At 38.8% G+C, this 21375-nt stretch overlaps 3 protein-coding genes and 2 pseudogenes across 5 annotated transcripts; 1 reads left to right on the forward strand and 4 right to left on the reverse strand.

Annotated features, from left to right (window-relative positions):
* LOC116195940 (beta-glucosidase BoGH3B-like) lies at positions 1 to 5788 on the forward strand. 3 transcript variants are annotated; one of them, XM_031525380.1, is made up of 12 exons: positions 1 to 197; positions 812 to 1064; positions 1148 to 1352; positions 1631 to 1721; positions 1823 to 1965; positions 2406 to 2649; positions 3215 to 3319; positions 3455 to 3637; positions 3746 to 3950; positions 4436 to 4928; positions 5291 to 5370; positions 5477 to 5788. In XM_031525380.1, the coding sequence occupies exons 2-12, from the start codon at positions 836 to 838 to the stop codon at positions 5485 to 5487; spliced, it is 1989 nt and encodes a 662-aa protein (XP_031381240.1). In that variant the 5' UTR covers positions 1 to 197; positions 812 to 835; the 3' UTR covers positions 5488 to 5788. The 3 variants fall into 3 exon arrangements, with proteins under 3 accessions (XP_031381240.1, XP_031381239.1, XP_031381238.1); XM_031525379.1 differs by having other exon boundaries at positions 1 to 175; XM_031525378.1 differs by lacking the exon at positions 1 to 197 and adding an exon at positions 249 to 609.
* Positions 5789 to 5975: 187 nt separating this feature from the next.
* Positions 5976 to 8741, reverse strand: LOC116195943 (annotated as a pseudogene).
* Positions 8742 to 8884: 143 nt separating this feature from the next.
* On the reverse strand, positions 8885 to 10016 carry LOC116195942 (very-long-chain enoyl-CoA reductase-like). The gene is made up of 2 exons (XM_031525381.1): positions 9613 to 10016; positions 8885 to 9439 (listed from the first exon to the last, which is right to left on the reverse strand). Exons 1-2 carry the CDS (start codon positions 9937 to 9939, stop codon positions 8966 to 8968), a joined length of 801 nt encoding a protein of 266 aa, XP_031381241.1. The 5' UTR covers positions 9940 to 10016; the 3' UTR covers positions 8885 to 8965.
* Positions 10017 to 12066: 2050 nt separating this feature from the next.
* Positions 12067 to 13284, reverse strand: LOC116197512 (3-oxo-5-alpha-steroid 4-dehydrogenase 1-like). Its single transcript, XM_031527678.1, has 2 exons — positions 12859 to 13284; positions 12067 to 12620 (listed from the first exon to the last, which is right to left on the reverse strand). The coding sequence occupies exons 1-2, from the start codon at positions 13246 to 13248 to the stop codon at positions 12147 to 12149; spliced, it is 864 nt and encodes a 287-aa protein (XP_031383538.1). The 5' UTR covers positions 13249 to 13284; the 3' UTR covers positions 12067 to 12146.
* Positions 13285 to 15218: 1934 nt separating this feature from the next.
* LOC116197545 lies at positions 15219 to 16283 on the reverse strand (annotated as a pseudogene).
* Between the last annotated feature and the right edge of the window lie 5092 nt (positions 16284 to 21375).

The following is a 21375-nucleotide window of genomic DNA, read 5'->3' on the forward strand; positions in this document are numbered from 1 at the left end:
CCCTACCACCACCGCTCTGAATCACCATGGTTGTTGGGCTGAGCTGAGCTTCTCTTCCTCCCACTTCACCCCACTGCTCCCTTTTCCACTCCTCTCTGTAAAGGCAAAGGGATCCCACTTTTTCTTACTTGGGCTGTAACCAGTCGCAATCAACTAAAGCATCTTTCTATCTCTGGTGGGTGGAACTCTTTTTCCTTGTAATATCCTCTCTCTCTCTCTCTCTCTCTCTCTCTCTCTCTCTCTTTATTTTTCCCTATGAATGTCTATTCTATAATCAAGAAATGTCGGAAAGCAACATTTGTTTAATGGTTGCTTGCTTACTGACAAAACTCAGGAAAGGAAGGAATTTCTTCAACTTAAATCCTTTCACACTCTCTCTCTTTTTTTTCCTCAAGTTGGGTAAAGTTTGATCCTTTCGCTGCTAATCTGCAGTGGGGTGAAGAATTTGAGAATGACCCATGAAAGTTCTTAGACCATATTGCTTTGCTGAGCAATTTGTTTCAGATACACTGAGCAAGTGCAAGAGTATCTGAGCCAGTAATAGTTGGATAAATTTCATTGTTTGATGAAATAGAACAACTCCTGTAACTGTGCTTCACTCTTTTCTGGGTGAGTAGTAGTTATAGATATGCTGAGGAAGTATAATATGAGTGGCTAGATGTTTGCTGCTTTCTGCTGTTAATTTGTCAGAAAATGATACTTTGTGCCTGAGTTGATTCCATTTCCTCATTTGGGTCACAACCACCACCTCTCTCTTTATCCAAATACACACCAGCTCTTAAGTTGTGATGTTGTTCTTGTGTTTGTACAGTTGAAATTGAGGGCTTCAGCCAAAATGATGGGGGCATTTCGTCAAACATTTGGAATGCTGTGGATTTGGTGGCTTGTAGCAGCTGTAGTACCGGGGTTAGCTGAGAATGTCAAGTTCAAAGACCCAAACCAACCTGTGAATGTGCGAGTCAAGGATCTCTTGAGCAGGATGACACTGGATGAGAAGATCGGCCAGATGACTCAAATAGATCGGTCTGTGGCGACCGTTGACATAATGCGAACATACTCGATTGGTAAATTTTGTAGATTGGTTACATGCCCCCCTTGTTGAAATTCATACAGGTGAAGTCATACGTAGTTGCTAAATGTGGCACAGGGAGTGTACTCAGTGGTGGTGGGAGCACTCCGCTTCCAGAGGCAAGTGCATCAGATTGGATTGACATGATAAACGAGTTTCAGAAGGGAGCTTTGGCCAGCCGTTTGGGGATACCAATGATGTACGGGATTGATGCTGTTCACGGGCACAATAATGTTTATAATGCCACTATTTTCCCACACAATGTTGGGCTAGGGGCCACCAGGCAAGTGTAAATTTATAATAGATTATTTGCTACAGGCACCGAATTCTCAATTTCTTTATCGTGAAGAGTAAATTCTGCAGCTGAATCTAAATTATATGTGTTTTATAGAATATTAAGTAGACGTCTGAATGCTCTGTTTGCTAGGAGCATTGTTAAGTAGATGCCTAAATCAACTTATTTTTGTGGCAAAATTTTTCTCGTGCAAAGTTGCCTCATCTCATTAGAAATAATTTACTGGATTCGAAATCACCTAGTAAATAAATACCTATATGAAACAGGGACCCAGAGTTGGTGAAGAAGATCGGTGCTGCCACAGCCCTTGAAGTCAGAGCCACGGGGATCCCTTATGTCTTTGCACCATGCATTGCGGTAACTTCCTTTATGCGTACTTTTTATTTTCAGAAGAACAAACTATCTGATAAGTTTTTGAGTTACAAATCCGATGATGTTCTATTCTGTGTCTTTTGTAGGTGTGTAGAGATCCTAGGTGGGGTAGGTGTTATGAGAGTTACAGTGAGGATGAGAAAATCGTGCAGCAAATGACAGAGATTATACCCGGTCTACAAGGAGATGTTCCCTATGACTATCGCAAGGGAAGCCCATATGTTGGCAAGTATGGACTCTACAGAACCAAATGATGGCTGTTCTTGTTGAGCGATCAGTGCTTTTACCAATGTAGTTGTTCATTTTCCTTTTATGTTTTTATATCAGTATCTTCAGAAAGCAATATCTGGAGATACTACTATGAACTTTATCGGTGGTATTGCATTAGTGTCCTAGTTTTTGCTTTTATTTAGATATGAGGTCAACACTCTGACCGAAAAAGACATGAGGTCAACACCTCCCTTTACGTCTCAGGTAACACCTGCCGTTAGACTAGCCCCTAAGACTTTGTCTATGAAAGTAATTGATAAGATCGTTGTTGAAAGGAAGTCTTTTTACAGGCAAAGTCCCGTCATGATAATGAAATCTCGATTTGTTCTCAGGCATAATGATGAACTTTTTTTTTCTTCCCACACTGTATTCTTGATTTTCTTTGTTGTTTCCTTGCAGGAACAAAGTTGCTGCTTGTGCTAAACATTTTGTCGGGGACGGTGGAACGACAAATGGGATTAATGAGAACAACACTGTTGTTGACTTGCATGGACTACTGAGCATCCATACACCTGCCTACTCTGATGCCATCATTAAGGGTGTCTCCACGGTGATGGTTTCTTACTCTAGCTGGAATGGGGAGAAGATGCACGCGAATCGTGACCTAGTTACTGGTTTACTTAAAAACACCCTCAAATTCAAGGTCAGCCACCGGCAATCCTTTTTCATTATTTCAGTTTCTGTGGTATTGTTGATCATATGCCTAGAAGCTAGGGGTTAAAGGAGCCAGCTGAGGCATGGTGGCACAACTTAGGTTAGACTTCCGTTGCCTTAAGATGGTGTCACAACTTATATGAGCTTCTTGAAGGGGTCCAAATTTATCTGCGTCCACATGCTTGTGAGGGATGTTCACGGCCGAGGTTGGCTTCGTTCAATAGCAGAAGGCATAATAGACCTCTCTGGTTTCTCATGATTTTGTATAGACCTGCCTTTGATCGTTTTCCAATCAAGCGACTCTCTTGTGTTCTCTATTGATCTTCACTACAGCTTAGTATACATAGATCTATCCCCATTAATATTCAATATGTGACCTTCTCTTTGATGGTTATCTGTTAGACTTCTTTTTCACTACCGTAAATTCTACTCAATTAGAATTTCATATGTTATTTCCTTTGAATGGCTTACTGTTGTATGCTTGAAATTACTCACTGAACCTTCATTACCCCTTAAAGTGCTAAACTCCTCGATGTATTCGATCTATCTGTTAGGGCTTTGTAATCTCAGATTGGCAAGGCATTGATAGGATCACTTCACCTCCACATGAAAATTATACATACTCTGTCCAAGCTGGGATTCTTGCTGGAATCGACATGGTTAGTTTCTTCCTTGCCACTTGAATTTGTTTAAATCAGCTTCTTTTTCCTGGCAATTATTTTGAAGATTGAAATTGCCATAGCTGACATCAATCTTTTGCACATACAATATCGGTGCTTTAATGTCTTTGTCAGGTCATGGTCCCGTTCAACTTCACGGAATTTATAAATGATCTCACTAATCTCGTGAAGGCCAACGTTATCCCCATGGAGAGAATTGATGATGCCGTGGAGAGAATTCTGCTCGTTAAGTTCACAATGGGTCTGTTTGAAAACCCTTTGGCCGATCTTAGCCTGGTCAATCAACTCGGCAGTCAGGTGCACTTGCATATGAGAAGTCTTAATCACTAAAGGGTGTCATGTTCTTTGTGATGCTAAAGACTATGAAAGAAAATCTTAACTTAATCGAGGCTCTTAAATTTTCAGGAACATAGAAACTTGGCTAGGGAAGCCGTGAGGAAGTCTCTTGTGCTGTTGAAGAATGGGAAGAATGAAACGAGCCCATTACTGCCGCTTCCTAAGAAGGCTTCGAAGATCTTAGTTGCAGGAAGCCATGCTGATAACTTGGGGTATCAGTGTGGTGGGTGGACGATTAACTGGCAAGGGTTCAGCGGGAACAATGCTACAAGGGGTAATTTTTTTTCTTTCTGAGGATGACAATTTCACAGACTGGATCCTACATTTTGATTTTTGGACTAGCAAAGGCTTGAATGGGAAACTAGGGGTTAAGGACTGATTGGTTCTATGATGTTCATCTGGCAACAGAAGTGCATTGAAAAAGCACAATAATTTTCAAGAACTCATACTTACGTTCCAATAGTTTTGAATGCAGTACACCATAAGTAGGGTGTTAATATTTCCCTTGCACCTCAATTTGAAGTGAGAAAATAAAAATTGGGAAACTATCTTCTCGCATTTTCATTAATATCATTACAAATCTAAAACTTAGACTTTCTCTCCACATAGTGCGTATTAGAATTGGCTAAACTTGTTGGATTTTTTTTTTCATATATACATTCTTAAATTTCACGTAGAATTACTGCTTTTGATGATCATATATATGTGTGTGTGTTTGTGTGTGTATTGATTGAGTCCCTTTCGTTTAATGATGAATAGGAACCACCATCCTCAATGCCATAACCTCCACAGTTGATTCCAGCACTGAGATCGTCTACCGAGAGAACCCTGATCTTGAATCCATCAAGTCCAACAACTTTGCCTACTCCATTGTGGTGGTGGGCGAGCACCCTTATGCCGAGACAGGAGGGGACAGCACGACCCTCACGATGGCTGATCCTGGGCCCACCACCATAACCAACGTCTGCGGGGCTGTGAAGTGTGCAGTGATTGTTGTCTCAGGACGACCCATTGTGATTGAGCCCTACATGTCCTCAATCGACGCGCTTGTAGCTGCATGGCTCCCAGGAACCGAAGGCCAAGGAGTGGCAGATGTCCTCTTTGGTGATTATGGGTTTACTGGGAGGCTCCCGAGGACTTGGTTTAAGTCTGTAGATCAACTCCCAATGCATGTCGGGGATTCACACTATGACCCTCTTTTCCCTTTCGATTTTGGGCTTAAGACCGAGTCGGTTCCCGGCCTTGTGGCAAGGTAATCAACTAACTCCCCATACATATCCGACACCACATTTGGTTTCAGGAAAATGGAAAGGGCCATGGAGGGGGATCATTATTAAGAAATGATCTTCGTCCATATATGGAGAATCCATTATGAGTCTGTCTTATTCTTTTCGTGCCAAACTTTGCTCATCTGTTTGGATAAATGCATGTTCTCTTTGTTCTCTTTGTCAGGTAGTCTGGCAAGTTTTGTCGAATCAATATTTGGTACTAGTCATATTTGCTGAAGCATTTTGAAAATTAGTACTGGAAAAGCTGCGTTAGTGGTTTATATGCTTGTTTGTAACATCAATGGACATTTTGATTTTCGACAAGCTTTGGCTGTCTCTTTTACAGGGCAACCTCAGATGGTGTTGGCATGAGACCATGTACACTCATGATTGCTTTGTGCCTCCTGATCGCCGCATATTTTGCAGGTATCATCGATGTTCGTTTCTTTAATAACAGAAAAGAAATCACTTTTCTGATATGTTCATCGAACTAGTGTCTTCCTTCCATAACCTTCTTTGATCCCATTCCCAGGCTACAGCTGATCGGTGATGATTTCTTTGGAGCCCCCAGGTCAGGTGCAAGAAATAGAAGAGGAAGATATAATGTAGGTTTCTAGGATCATGAGAATGATGGCCATAGCTCTAGCCTAGACCCATTTTTCCACTCATTATTCAGTACGAAGACACACCAATTATTGTTCACGGGTCGTTTAGATCATCAGGCAGTACCATTTATTGTTCATGGGTCATTTAGATCATCAGGTAGTAAGATTTGTCAGACTTTGATACTGTTACAGTTCTAACTATTCTAATGCCATTTACTATGCATATTTGAAGCTCTCAATGGTAGATTTTCTCGAAGCAAATTCCTCGTGAACTGAGGTGGACTTTTAAATTTGGATCTTGGATGTGAAATCTGTTCATTATGAACGAAAGTTCAATAAATCGTCCCAATTAACAGAACGTTAGTAGATAGTGATACATCTCCGATAATCATATTTCGGTCTATAAAACTGCATTCAATTGAGAAAGGTAAGTTGTCAAAGAGTCAGAGAGCTTATTTCTGGAATTTGTTGCTTATAGCTCTATTAGAATGAAAATTACCTGAAATATCTGGCTTATAATCATAATCAAGAACTATAACAGACCGGAACGATGACACAGTAAATCCTAGAAAATACATGTTCTATCTTTCGCAGCTCAAATATGATATGGAAATAGAGAAATTTTCAATAATTCTACTCCTACAAACCGTCACACCATATATTGAAGGCACAGTGAACAAGTTTAGCATCATTTCCCGAGACACCGCAAACGAGAGTCCTCAAAGGCAAACTTTTCTTAGCTTCGAATTTTCCCAGTAAATAAGCCAAAGCCTGCCCTTTCTCTGCGGCACGAGGCAGAACGTCCAAAGCCACTCCACTGTTGTATATTAGTTTGGATTAATAAAAAAAAGTATAAACTTTTCACATTTTAACAATTGTAGCACGAATTTTTTTCCTTAACCTAAGAATATACGAACTTTCGATTTGATAACAATTCTAGCATGACATCAGATTTTCAATTAATTTGGACGGAAATTACTGACGTGTAGGTCGAGTGGAACCCACCATATTTTTTAATATTAAAATTATTTCAAAAATTTTAAAAAGAAATTAAAAAAGGAAAAACAAAAAACAAAAACAAAATCGGGGAGGAGGGGCGGTGGCCGGCGGTGGAGGCCTTGTTGCCGACCACCACCCCCTCGTTTGGGGTCGCCGACAACCACAAAGGGTGCCGGCGACCCCACTCGATCTGCACGTCAACAATTTCCGTTCAAAATAATGAAAAATTTGACATCGTGCTAGGATTATTATTAAATCGGAAATTTGTGCATTTTTAGGTTAAAAAAAAAGTTTGTACTAAAATTGTTAAAATGTGAAAAGTTTATATATATAAATATAAATATATATATTTGTTATTAACCCTATTATTTTCACATCTAACTGCTCATCAAGCTAATGGGAAATCAAAGAGACCGAAAATAAGATGAGACACAGATGGTCTTAAACTAACAGACTTACCCCTCGTTTAACTAGACGTTCCGAGAGACCTGCAATCACTTTGGAGGCATTATCTTTCTCCACAAAAAAGCTGTCCTTGCGAGGACGTTGCTCCGTCTCCGACTGAAGTGGACATATAACAGCATTCAAGTTTCCAGCATAAGAGAGAAATAAACCTAAAATCTACAAATAAACTGGAGCGACCACCTGTGCATTTTACGAACCGCCGTGCCGGTATAGGACTGCAACCGCCAAGTTATATATCACTCATGGTCTAAACACTCATGTGCAAACACAGGCGGAACTTTTAAAATAACATGAATCGAGACATGTCAACCAAAACAGATGTTATCGAGTATGGAAACTAGGACTCGTGCTCTGAAACATGTTAAAGGGATCAATTTTCCTAAATGCTTAGGCTAGTCAGAAGATGCACGAATAGTGTATATCAAGGATGATGAACGCTCGAATGGGAAAAAGAAAATGCAGTGCCAACCTAGTAAGGATACAGACTCAGGAGGTAAGCTGGGGGAACCTTGCGGTTTCTTCGACAACAATATTCGGGTCCCACTTCTGATTCAGATACCGCTCCCAGTCATCATCTGGGGTCATTGATTCTCCATACATAATCTCGGTTCCCACGGACATAATAGTAATGTCAGGGGATATCAGGGGCTTTTCCTTCCTCGACTGCTTGTAAATTGTAGGGGATCTTCCGGTGGAGTAGACAAGGAGGGAATAGCCGCGGTAGTAAGCTTCCCACAATGCATTAAAATCTAAGAAGGGACAAGTTCTCTGGGTCATCGTGATCTACCTGCATGCAACATTATGGGGCACCGGAGTCTTAGTATCACGAAAGACCAATACTGAGGAATGAAAAAATTAAGAGGAACAGAAAGGAGTAGCAATATTACCATAGTGAAGTCGAGATCGGAGATTATCATGAGATTCGCAGGACCATTGAAACGTTCCATAATGTTAGTATCTCCTTATTTGTCCTAAGATCTGCTTCCGAAAAGCCGCTGCAGCTTCAGCGTGAAGCTTCTAAACCATCCGAACAGATATTCCAGGAAGCTTTCCTAATACACCAGAAACACTAGAGGTGAAATTCCTGTTGCAACTCAAAGAACTTGTACTTAAGAGTTTGCTCTGTGACATTCAAAGAAAAGAGCTAAAGCAACCATGGAACCGTAACGACATGTGCGACGAACTTAGCATAAATTATAATAAGCGGCCACATATAACCCGAAGATAATTGCACCTCATTGGGACAGTAAACTCAAAGTTCTGGATTTAAAATAGGAAAAAACTCCAGAAGCGAAGGACTAAGCCATCGAAACAGATACAAAGGGCTTGGCTTTACTCACTTCTTCACAAGAGTACTTTCCTCCACCATTTTAGACTCTGTACTTAGCAGCTAGTCTCGGGTGCCATTGATAAATTACTTGTACTGAGGAACGTGTTTGATTCTTGCTCAACACGTAGTGAGAATCCATCGCCGGTGCGGCTTGTAATTATTCTTGTAGGAGACCCGATACGTAATCTACTCCTTTCAACGATGTCTTGGGAAACCGATAAAAGCGCTTAGAGGTAACTCTATTCAAACCTCTGAAATACAAAGTTGAGCAAAAACTCGAGATAACTCGAGTTCCATCTCGGTTATACTATATCGGGTCAATGAGTTTGGTCTAGTTTCCTAATGCATTTAAACCAGATTAATTCCTCAAAAGAATAGTATCAGAAAAGTTGTCAGATATGGTACGACATTTTGTTTGTTTAATTTTAACATATTTGAATCCGTGGTAGGAAGTTGAGCAAAAAACTCGAACTTCTGGTACAGATGCCAATTGATGTTGAAGTCGCTTCATTTGAATTGAACTACGTGGAATTATAAGGACATCATGTTAGAAGGATGAAAAAGTAAGTAGGCAATTGGAACAGAAGCCAGACAAATGTCATTGATTTTGAACGTATGGTTATTAGAAAACAAAGGGGAAAAGGGCCTTGACATGTCTAGGAAAATCATCAAACTTGGAAAGGTACCATCTCCTAGTTGCATAACTCCTTTCTATCAAGTAAATGATTGTGCCAAGAGTTATGACAAAGCCGTAAATCGTCTGAGAGATGAAGGAAAGCCCGACGAAATCGATGATCTCGAAGAGGTAATGTGGGCACGTGACCAAGCTGAAGAGCCCGCCCTGCGGGATTTTGTACTCCTTGTTGCCTCCGGCACTCCGCAGCCTGGAGAGGATGAGGTGGTGGTAGAAGTTGCCTGCTACACCGATCAGGAAAAGTGCGAGCCCGGGATATGTCAGGTCAATGCTGGGCTCGGGGAAGTGCCGGGACAGGTACAGGATGTAGATCGAGTTGACGGTAAAGAAGAAGTAGCTCAGAGAGACGACGCACATGGAGTCAACGGCCATAAAACCGCTGAACTTGTGGACGAACAGAACCTGAAAATGACGGGCATAAATCATTGTTATTAATTTTTTTTTTTTTTACCTTAGGAATGGACTGAGATAATCAGATCTGTTAATCGTTGCGGATCATAATCCAATTTTCTGTGGCTCTTCCGGAGATCAGTGACCGTAGTCTCAGTGAAGTTTAATTATGGGTTGTTAATTACCTCAAGAACCCTCTTTAAGAAATGGAGGGTGAGAGCGGCTCTGAGGAGTAGGAAGCGGAGACCCTCGCCGGCGGGGAAGATCCAGAAGGATGCAGCTCCGGCGACGAATGCGGGCATGTAGACCGCAAGCATCCCAGTCCGGCTTGTGACCCGGGCCTCCCTCACCGGAGAGTGGACGTTCCAAAACTTGGAGTACTTCATGTGGGTTCCCCTTATCTCGGACAGACCCCCGTTGGCTAGCCCCACCCCGCCAATCACTGTGATCGCCGTGATGAACACCGACGGTGGTGGCGGGTACGCCAAGCGAAGGATTGCCGGCCACACCATATTTTTTAATAAAACACCACTCTGTCTCTCAGAAACCTCGTACTGAAGAGAAGGGAAGACATCAATGTTAGTGTTTTTGTTTTTTTCCTTGAATGTGTACGGATTATGTCTCTTTTGTTTTGGTGGCCTCAAACAGTTTTTAGGCTGAGATTCGTCCACGTATTATTGATACTAGCCTTTTTTTTTTTTTGGGAGCATTGGTATTTGCCAATCTTTAATCTTCTATCTTATATATCCATTGCTCTTATAAGCAAACGGGTACCTTATGACTATAGAAGCATCGTAATAGGTTGGTCTAGGAGTTGTTCGCAAGATAAAGTTTATATGACAGCCCAACATAGTATCATATTATGAACGAGTCTCAAGTGTCAATGAATGACCGATTTAAAGAATGGCATGGGGCCTAAATTATCAAGCTCTACAACAATTCACAAATAATGAATGAAAATCAATTGCTTTTATCAAAAAGTGAAAGTACGTGCTCCTTACGTGTTAAACAGGAAAATTAACAATCGAATATCATTCATGAGGACAAATTGGATCGGCACTAGTCAACGCCCCCCATGTTGAACGGTAGTAAGGACCGATCAGGCATTTGGATCGAGTGTGGACGAGGTCGTAAGGGGAATAGGAAGGTAAATTAGTTCAAATTAGGGGATTTCCAGTGTTAGATAATAAAAGCATTTGATAGTTCATGTTCACCTCACCCAACATATGTACGTGAGATTGAGTACTGGGCTCCGGCCCACATAATGGTACTTGGGCCGAAACATCTTGGCCCATGAAGAAGGCCTTTGGGCCCTTACCAGAGCCCAACGTCCACCTCTGCTGTTCCCAATCCAAACCCGTTAACCCTGCCACATCAAATTACATCAACGGCTAAATAAAGCATCAGTCTCAGCCTCTTAGGTAACCCTCAGCACGCAAATACACATCTAACTTGAGCATAGAAGGAGGGTTCCAAGCACTGGCCTGCTATCCTTTCCTTGAGTCCTGCAACAGCGGTTGGAATCGGAAAGGCGACCTCGATGACATATATCTCGAAAAACTTCCTGCCCCATCAATACATATATGCACACACACAAATTTCATGTAACTCATCATTCCAATGATTTCTTTTTTTTTTCCCCCCCTTTTGTTCCACCACAATTTCAATATTTTGACTAATGTTATTCTGACCGGAGTTTATAAGCAATGTACATATAGTGTTTTGAGCTAGAGGCAGTAAATATTAATGGGTAGATCAACTAAAACCAGTTATCGTTTTCCACGAGCTACTCATCGATTTTTCAACCCCCGTAAATGTTATAGATTTCGTACTGATCACACCAGCCAGACACCATTTAATACAACTTCTAATATAAATGCATGTATTACATGTGGTCATTTATAAAAAAAAAAAAAAAAGAACACATGATCACTTTTTTTATAATTAAGTTTGTGTTTGATAAAAACGAATTACGGAACGAAACATAATCGAATTTTCATTATTTTTACTCTTTTTTTTTCATTTTTTTGCACTTTTGAAAGTTTGAACCGATGGTCATTTTATAGAATAACGCTTTTTCAGGGAAATTATCTTAGTCTTCCTCAAACTATAGAGCCGAGGTACTTTGCCCTTCGGACTATTTTTGGGTTTTAGAATAACATACTGATAAATATAAGTCTGAAGTAGGTTGAAAATCTATTAATTTAATTTATATCACGTCATTTATTCAATATTTATCTAAAATTTTTAATTTTCTCTCGTAATACGATTACATTTCTTTCTGTTGCAGTCATTTCATTCCGTTCTGTTTTTTAATAAAAATGTTTTTCAGGTGCATGTGCATTAATATATATGGAGTATAAAAATGTAAAAATTGGTCATGCCAACAAAGTGATAATTTAAAATATATACACATCGGTTGACATTAGACCAATGGATGCTAATGTCTAACGCCAAGCCGACAGTTGGATCAGTTAATTCATGGACGGACTTTGCTACATTTTCCATGAGGTATCGTGTTTTAGACAGTCCCCCTATCGGTAACTTGATCCTGAATATTGAACGACACGAATATTACAAAGACGGATAGTTAATTAATAATTATAAATTAATAAAGCCTATAAATTTCCGTTGTCACCGAAAAAAAATTACCACTTATAAAATAAAACATACATACAATCACATATATTATTTATCTGTTCCCCCTTTTGGAATGTGATTAGAAAATAAAAGGGACAAGGGCCTTGACACGTCTAGGGAAATCCTCAAACTTGGAAAGGTACCATCTCCTAGTTACACAGCTCCTTGCCATCAAGTAAATGATTGTGGCACAAGTGAAGGCAAAGACGTAAATCGTCTGAGAGATGAAGGAAAGTCCGACAAAATCAATGATCTCGAAGAGGTAATGTGGGCACGTAACCAAATCGAATAGCCCCCCACTTGGGATTTTATACTCCTTCTCACCTTGCGACTTCCGCAGCCTGGACAGGACAAGATGGTGGTAGAAGTTGCCCGCCATCCCAGTCAGGAAGAGCACGACCCCGTGATAGGTCAGGTCGATCCTGGGCTTGGGGAGGTCTCGGGATAAGTACTGGATGTAGATGGAGATTGCGGTGAAGACGAAGTAGCTTAGGGAGATGTCGGACATGGAGCCCACGGCCATTAAACCGCTGAACTTGTGGACGAACAGAACCTGAAAAAATGGCGGGCAATAATCAGAATGAAGGAAACTTAAGAAGGGCTACAAAAATCATTGATTCTTTTTTCTAATCGGTGCAACTGCGTGTCTTTTAACTTATTGATTAAAACTAATCCGACTTAAATATCGATTTGGTCCACGTCATGAGGTGCCTCTGATGATAATATTGCAATCGGTTAAAATCCACTAGCTGGAGCTCAATTTTAGTTAAGTTAGAAATCATTGAGTTTACCTCAAGAACCCTCTTTAAGAAATGGAGGGTAAGAGCGGCTCTGAGGATGAGGAAGCGGAGGTCCTTGCTATTGCCGACGGGAAAGACCCAGAAGGATGCGGCTCCAAGGAGGATGGCCGGCATGTAGATAATGAGCATGCCTGTCCGGCTTTGAAGCCGCGCCTCCCTCGCTGGAGAGTTGATGCTCCAGAACTTGGAGTACTTCAGGTGCGTCCCCCTCAACTCTGACAGACCCGCATTAGCCGTCCCCACCGTGCTGAACACTGTCAACACCGTGATGAACACCGACTGCGGTGGCGGGTACGCGAAGCTCAGCATTGCCAGCCACGCCATCTTAACAGATAAAAGTGAAACAGCCCCTCTCTCTCTCACTCTCGGAAATTTTACCATAAGTATGGTAATTAGTGGGTTGATAAGACACTTATATAGGTCTGTATTTACCTTTTTTCCCCCTTCTTTTTATATTAAACACTAGTAGCACGTCTGGTGCTGCTGCTGCCTACTGGTTTGATATATGTATTTTGAAAAAAAAATACAATTATAAAATAAAAAAAAATAACCAATAAAGATTGGTTCAAGTGGTTCGACACTTATTTTCTTTAAGTAAAGTCAGGAGTTCGAATCTTGTGGATAGAGAAAATCCTTGATTAGGAGAATTTTATCCAAAGTGGACCGACCCCTTTCGAACTGGATAAGTCGGAGTCCGTTGGGTTACCGAATATCAAGGTACATAAAAAAAAAAATTGGAGACTGACAGACTTCGCTAGCACGTGAGTTTCGGCATCGTTTACGATCTCTGCCGAGCGGTCTTAGGGCCGGCAAAGCCAAATTTATGATTGATTTGAAGATTGGCATGGGGAATAAATTATTTATCAAATTGTTAGCAAAATCGGCAATAATAATTTCACGATTAAATTAATATAGTAATGGATCTCTTTTTTAAAATAGGGACATGGAGAATCTTTATTATGCACAAAAAAGGAATACAGTTATAGTTTATGTCAATCTCTTCATCCACATAATAGGGAAAAATACTATAATAATAATAATAATTGATCTCGTGACCCGCAAAATGCCGTTTGAATCGCTAATGACACCCCCTATCGGTCGTACCTACTGTTTTATGTTCTCGTCGATTTCTGTAATTTAACGAACACATCTTTTGTTGGCTTATATTAAATATAGAGTTAAGTGCACTTTGCCTCCCAACTTATGAGGTAAGTTTGGATTTACCCCTTAACCTTCAACTTTTTGCGGAGTACCCACCGACCTTATTGGAAAATATGCAAGGTATCCCCTCAACCAATTTCCGTTCAAAATTCCAGTAAAAGATGACACATGACACTTCCATGTAATTTTAAAAATGGTAAAATCGTTAATTGATTTCCTACAATTAAAAGAAAATGAAAAAAAACAATTGAAATTTGAAATTAGGGCATGATCTTCCTTCCCCCGCTGCCTTCTCATATCCTTGCAGAGTGGGGAACAATAAATTATGGTTCCACGCCTATGACAATCAGAGGTATTGTTGCTAAAAAGTAGCAAAAACACTCCAAGTGTGAGATCAACCATTTGCAGCTAAATTTTTATTTGGTCAAGTAAATTATCCTTAGGTGTAAACACTCCATTGTCTACGAGTATTTCCAGTACAGTAAAATATTGCTCTCGCAACGCAAAATTTAATTCCAATATGTTGATCACATCATATATTTGTCAAAATGGTGGAGTCCATAACTGAAGTAATTTATGAGATTTCTAATTTTTCTTTTTGATAGAGATAAAAAGAAAAAGAATGGATTATTTCTTTTCTTTTCCAATTTGACATTCCTCAATCTGCAAGGATATGAGAAGGCATCAGGTGGAGGAGGATTGTGCCCTAATTCCCAAATTCAATTGTTCTTTTCGTTTTCTTATAGTTGTAGGTAATCAATTAACGATTTTACCATACTTAATATGACATGTGAGCGACATGTGCATCTTTCGGCCGGAATTTTGATCGGAATTTGATTAAGGGGGCATCCTGCTTATTTTCTTGTAAGGTCGGTGGGTACTTCGCAAAAATTTGAAGGTTAGGGGACAAACTCAAACTCACTGCATAGGTTAGGGGGGGCAAAATGCATTTAGCTCTTAAATATAAATAGATTGACTCTGCTAATAACCATTTATCTATTCACGCATGTCAGAAATTAATCATTCAGGACTTCATATTTACTAGGAGAGGGCCCATGATTTTGTTTCTTCTTCAAAGGTCGATCATTATGTAAAAGAGTCAGTCCATTCTTTCGTTTGCTAATTAACCTTCACGCAGATCATTATTTAACAGTCAGAGGGACACGATATCAGAAAATGTGAAAAATCAATAGACGACTAGGAAACAACACAGACAATCATCGCATATTATTTATCGATTTTTTTTTTGGAGCGTGGAATTATATTAGAAAATAAAAGGGAAAAGGGCCTTGACACGTCTAGGGAAATCCTCAAACTTGGAGGGGTACCATCTCCTGGTCGCATAACTCCTTCCCATCAAGTAAATGGTTGAGCCAAGAGTGAATGCAGTGCAGTAAATCGTCTGAGAGATGAAGGATAGCCCGATGAAATCTATGATTTCAAAGAGGTAATGAGGGCATGTAACCAAGCTGAAGAACCCGCCCTCCGGGATTTTCCACTCCTTCTCGCCTCGTGCGCCCCGCAGTCTGGACAGGATGAGGTGGTGGTAAAAGTTGCCAGCTAATCCAATCAGGAAGAGCACGACCCCGGATAGGTCAGGTCGATCCCGGGCTCGGGGAGGTAGAGGGAAAGATACTGGGTGTAGATTGAGGACGCGGTGAAGATGAAGTAGATGAGGGAGATGAGGCACATGGAGTCCACGGCCGTTAAACCGCTGAACTTGTGGACGAACAAAACCTGAACAATGGCAACAACAACGATCATAAGGAAAGAAAATCTTAGTTTAGTATGCATTTGGTGGCCAGGACCAAGCCGACATGCGAATGGCGGGATGTCTCAGCCAATAAGTTGAGACATCTGTGTTCTCACAAAAAAAAAAAGTTAGTCTAATTAAGGGAAGATTATTCATGTATTGTAACCTCAAGAACCCTTTTTAAGAAATGGAGGGTAAGAGCGGCTCTGAGGAGGAGGAAGCGGAGGCTGTTGTCGCCAGCAGGGAAGATGAAGAAGCTGAAGGACATGACTGCAAAGAGGGGGGCTGGCATGTAGATCACCAGCATGCCGATCCGGCTTGAAACCCGGGCCTCTTTCACTGGAGAGTTGATGTTCCAGAACTTGGAGTACTTCAAATGGCTCCCCCGTACCTCCGACAGACCCGCATTGGCCAACCCCACCAAGCTGATCACCGCCGTAGCCGTGATGAGCACCGAAGGCGGTGGTGGGTGAACAAAGCTCAGTATCATTGGCCACACCATCTTAATTGGTCAAACACCTCTATCCCTTTACGAACCTTTGTTTCTTTGGTTACGTCTAGCGGAACTTTAGATTATATTAAGAGAAAATAAGGAAAGTGTAGGTGGTAAGACATCTCTTTTCTATGAAAAATTCCATTTTTGATACTTTTCGGTATAAGGAGATATGTGGTTCTAGTACGATGAAAAGAAATCCTAATAGTTAGTAAAGGGGTACTAAAAGTCCTACATTGAGTATCAAACTCAGTACCTCTTGGACCAGACAAAGACGTACGTCATTACGCTACACCATCTTTGATCCTAATTTTATTACTTATTTTGGTGAGATCACTGATATATTAAAAGGAATTCACTTCCTTCAGGAGGCTCCTTAAAGGGGTTAATTGCAATGACCAATCAAAGAGTGTCACGTCATCATATGTCGGGATAATGTCAGTAACGAAATAATAAGAAACTTGTGAAATAGCAAGACACTTGTTATTTAACAAGAAACTCATTATTTTATTCAAAAAAAAGAAACTTATTATTTTTTTAATATAATAAGATACATGTTAAATAATAAAAAACTTACTATTTTATAAAAAATTTGTTATTTTGAATACAACAAAACTTTTATTGAATAACAATTTCCTTGCTAAATAACAAGAATCTTGTTCTTTTTTGGAGGATCCTTAAAAACTCACTTTTTAGGAGCCTCCTAACCCTAAACACTTAGGGGCCCAAGTCCGTATAAACCTAATAAAAATTTAATATGGTATCAGAGTGGGTTATGCTTTTGCATGCCCACGTGGGCTCACATTAAGCCAACCCAATGTTGAGTGCAGCCAAAGTGTGCCTCGTGTTAGTCCCCTCTCGCCCAAGCACGGAAGACGAGCCCGGCTCGAGGTCAATTATTGAGAGCAGGTGTTTAAGGGCATGTGATAACGTGTCGGTAGAAATAGACCACACGTTGCACGTGAAGGCGGGTGTTGAAGAGTAAAATGGGATAAATCTCACATCGGAAAATAAAATGAAAATCAATGGGTTAATATATGATTTGAGTATCACCACTTATAAGCTTGAACTTTTAAGTGGATATGGGCCCAGATCCGTATAAATCTAATGAAAATTTAATAACACTCTCATATTAAAATCTGCTTTTAAATTAGATTATATATATATATATATATATATCTCTTTTGTAGGTGTGCATCACTTGATATCCAAAAGCTTAGTGAATATCGACTAATTCATATTCGAGTCGTATGTAAGGCTCACATATGTGAGTAAAATTTTTTCAATTGTAAATTTTCTTCATTAATAAGACTCACATATAAAAAAAAATTGGTTACACTCACATATGAAACTTATTTAAGGAAAAAGGTGCCGAATTACCATTAACAAATCAATATCGTATTTTTTTGTTTACTCTCTTTCATTTTTCTCCGCTGTTTTTTAATTGCTGAATCTTTGGATATTTGATTGATCTTTTGCTTTGGTGCCTGGCCCTGACAATTTATAACCTGATGTTGGTCCCCTATATTTCTTTTATCGCTTTTCAATCTATTTAATTGATGCTAGTACATTTTAATATTAATGGCGCAAAAATCGTGTGCGCTCTACATAAATTTTTAATCCGATTTGTTTCAAAGCATAATGCAATTAAATTTCTTTTTTGCGTGAAAATGGGGAGCCAAAGCCCATATAACACAATTAAATTGAGTTGATGTAGAAAAGGCTTCGTTCGTAGTGAAAACTCAGTTTGATCTTTCGTCAATATTCATCTAACTAAAGTTTTTTAAGTTAATTCATGCTTGGACTCCTAAAGAGAGTTTGTTCTAAGGTTAACAATGGATGATTGGCAATTACAATAACTAGATACAAGCCCTTGCAAGGCGCAAGTGCTTAAGAAAAGTAATGAAGTGTAATTTATATGATACTCATCTTATTTAATATATTATACAAACTGTTAACTTTTTAAGAAATTAATTGGTAATTACAGTTGACGATTTTCAATATAACATATAATTATCATAAATCCAATAACACTAAAATAATGAAAGCATCAAGATAATTTAGAGAACTAAGCATTATCAAAATGGATTCGTCACATCTCGCTCTGCAACTTTTATATATAAATTATTGATGGTGTAATTAAATGAGAAAGAGAAAGAGAAGTTAAGGGATTCGATCTTTTATGAAGTTGAGAATTAATTTGTTTAAAAATTTCAAGGATATTTAATTAAAAAAGTGTAAGGAGGAATATAACAAGCTCCATTATTTCAAGGAGATCCGATACGTTTTGGGTTCTCCAAAAGGATGTATCAACAATGAAACGAACGCAACAGCATTGTACTTATTTTACCTAATATAATAAACCAATCAGGTTTCTGAGGCGTACCACATTTTTGTATTTTTATTTTGTACGCATTGATTCTCATTAAATCTTCAATAAAACATTTATGTTGGAAAAAGACCGTACACCTTTTCAAGTAATCCTTTTACAAGAAACCTCAAAGTATAACCACCCAAAATTTGTATAAAATAACTCATATAATAGAAAGGACCCATAATTGAAATCACAAAAGATTTTGCCATTGGTGAGTTTACGATTATGACTTGTTATTCTAAAAAGATAGAATCTTGAAATTCACGCGATCAATAATATGTATCCCATTGGTTTTCTTCTGAAAAACAATCAAGCGCATTCTGTCCGTATTGCCAGCATATTGCACACTAAATTTAAGTATGAGATAACAATAAAATTTGACTATAGTTGTGAGGCAAAAGAGGGGCTTAACTAATACAACGATATTATAGATTTGCTTTTTGTTACAAAGGAGAAATCTATGGGACTATAAGTAAGGGAAATAAAAAGTTAAATGACAGGGCGTGAATAATCTCATTAATAAAAATTGAACTAGATAAGAGCATGTGCCATTATTTCTCGGAATAATTTTAGTTATTGGAAGAGGACATGATTGATATTTCAAGGCTTAAAAAACTTCAATTACATAGAAGGAGGATTTACGCAAATAAACCAGATAGAAAGAAACGATGACTGGGGACCAAATTTAACGGGAGGTGAAAGTAGAAGGGCCAGGGAAGAAATAAGGCATGTCCCCATCATACTAAGGAGGGATCGCAATTGTGTTTGTAAAAATCCGTATCAGTGGGATAACCACACCATTTTTAGTACTGCATAACCGCACCAAATGGTTATAGTACATATATGGTTTTTAATATCAAAAACCGTTGCGGTGGTGCGGTGTGAATATGGTTTTGATGAAAAAATCGTGGATAAAACTGTACCGCAATATTTATATTTTTATACATATAGATTAGACCGATTTTTCAACAAATTTTCCAAACGCAATCCTAATCCAACTTGATTTCTTAATTTATCTATCAATAAGCTAAAAAATTTATAAAGATAGAATACTTATCTAAGGGTAATCTTTATTTATAAGATTTTATTTAATTTATCTCTTTAATTGTTATGCTTTTTTAGAATTTTATTTAACTTAATTTTACAGTACGGTGCGGATAACTGCGGGTTTTTGGCAATGCGGATATGATTTTCAATTTTCAAAACCGCGACGGATATGATGCGGATACAGTCACAGTTTTATATCGCATTGCAGCTGCGCTTCTCATGGTATCCGCACTACGTCCGCACCGCTGCCATCCCTAATAGTAAGTTTCGCGGATGACAATTTTCATTGGATAAAATAGTAATAGTTAGAAATCCGATTTGATTCGTGAAACCGTTGGTTTATAGAAAAAAAAAATTAAACCAACGTGTCTATCTGAAAATTTAATAATTTCACAGATCTACACTCTATCGTGTAATTAATTAATTAATTATAGTTTCTTAGTTTGGGTCTTTTTCACCATCAAACATATCGGATACCGCCAACTTGTAAATTTACTATAACCAATACATTCAAGTCAGAACCTTGATATCGTATCATCTTATGAAAGGTGCTCCTATCACATCATTGGATGTGCTCCGGTCACATTTTTTCCTTTGCATTGATCTCAATGGATTTGTTGCATTGTTTCTTTTCTCGCAATCTCTTTTCTTGAATATTTTACTTTGTACACATTTTTGTAATATCAATAGACAATCATTGATTGTTGAGTTAAAAAATATCATCTTAAGAAAGGTTATGGAGGGGGTGAAATGATATGAATTATGGAAGTTCATTACCTTTATCTGCATAAACACGATTAGAGGGTGAACTAGAATGAAAATATTGAAAAAGATTATAATCCTTAATTATTCTTTATTATATTATTTTAATGGTTGATTTTCATAGTACTCGGTAACCCATCAATTTGGATTAACATTATAGACATTATAAAAGGTTTATATTAGTGTTTGTTATACCTTCTTAATCCTCCTCCTCTTAACATTGTGTGAGTTAGATTTGGAGGGAGAGTGTTCTCCCTTATTTGGGAGATTTGTTTGAGGGAGAGGAAAGGAAAATGATGGATTTGAAGAGAAACACTCCCTCCATTTTTATTCATTGTTAAGAAATTCATAACCCTCCAAAATGAGGGAATTTAGAGGAAGTCATGTATTTTTTACCGAAAGTAATTCCTTAATTCAGGTGTCAAAGAAAGTGCAGCTACGAAATATTTGTTTTTCTTTTCTTGTCCATAAATTTTGCTCTTTCATATCAATAAATTAAATACTTTTATTACAAGGACATATTGCACTTGTCAAGCACAATTGGAGAGAGAGGATCAAAACAAACAAAATACAAAGAATCACTAGCCAGTTCTTCAATGGCTTCTGAGAGGCTGTTTTCTTCTGCAAGTTCTTAGCTCCTAGAAGCCCAATTCTCATTGAACTCTTAATACAAAATTGATTTTCAAGATGTTCTACTTTATTGAAATGTTATATCGATATTTCGACCTTTTGTTGTCTTTTTTGTTCTTGTTGGTAATGTCAAACTAGAATCATAAATTGTTTAAACAGTATGCTGCGAAGACCATCATTTGCTCCTGCTGTCTCCATGGTCTTGGATTCACTTCTTGCCAGAAAGTCCTATGACTTGACAGGAACTAGGCTCAGCCTCGTCCAATATAACACAGTCATATACAAGTT

Source organism: Punica granatum, chromosome 2, assembly GCF_007655135.1.
Source record: "Punica granatum isolate Tunisia-2019 chromosome 2, ASM765513v2, whole genome shotgun sequence".
Taxonomy (NCBI): Eukaryota; Viridiplantae; Streptophyta; class Magnoliopsida; order Myrtales; family Lythraceae; genus Punica; species Punica granatum.

What these genes read in the sequence shown, in the direction of transcription:
- LOC116197512 (XM_031527678.1), bottom strand. Translation starts at nt 13,248, where the DNA reads ATGGTAAAATTTCCGAGAGTGAGAGAGAGAGGGGCTGTTTCACTTTTA. An exon ending in TCTTAAAGAGGGTTCTTGAG is followed by an intron (nt 12,621 to 12,858) that starts GTAAACTCAATG and finishes CCATTTTTTCAG; the next exon opens with GTTCTGTTCGTCCACAAGTT.
- LOC116195940 (XM_031525380.1), top strand. Translation starts at nt 836, where the DNA reads ATGATGGGGGCATTTCGTCAAACATTTGGAATGCTGTGGATTTGGTGG. An exon ending in GGAAGCCCATATGTTGGCAA is followed by an intron (nt 1,966 to 2,405) that starts GTATGGACTCTA and finishes GTTTCCTTGCAG; the next exon opens with GAACAAAGTTGCTGCTTGTG. An exon ending in TTCTTGCTGGAATCGACATG is followed by an intron (nt 3,320 to 3,454) that starts GTTAGTTTCTTC and finishes TGTCTTTGTCAG; the next exon opens with GTCATGGTCCCGTTCAACTT.
- LOC116195942 (XM_031525381.1), bottom strand. Translation starts at nt 9,939, where the DNA reads ATGGTGTGGCCGGCAATCCTTCGCTTGGCGTACCCGCCACCACCGTCG. An exon ending in TCTTAAAGAGGGTTCTTGAG is followed by an intron (nt 9,440 to 9,612) that starts GTAATTAACAAC and finishes CGTCATTTTCAG; the next exon opens with GTTCTGTTCGTCCACAAGTT.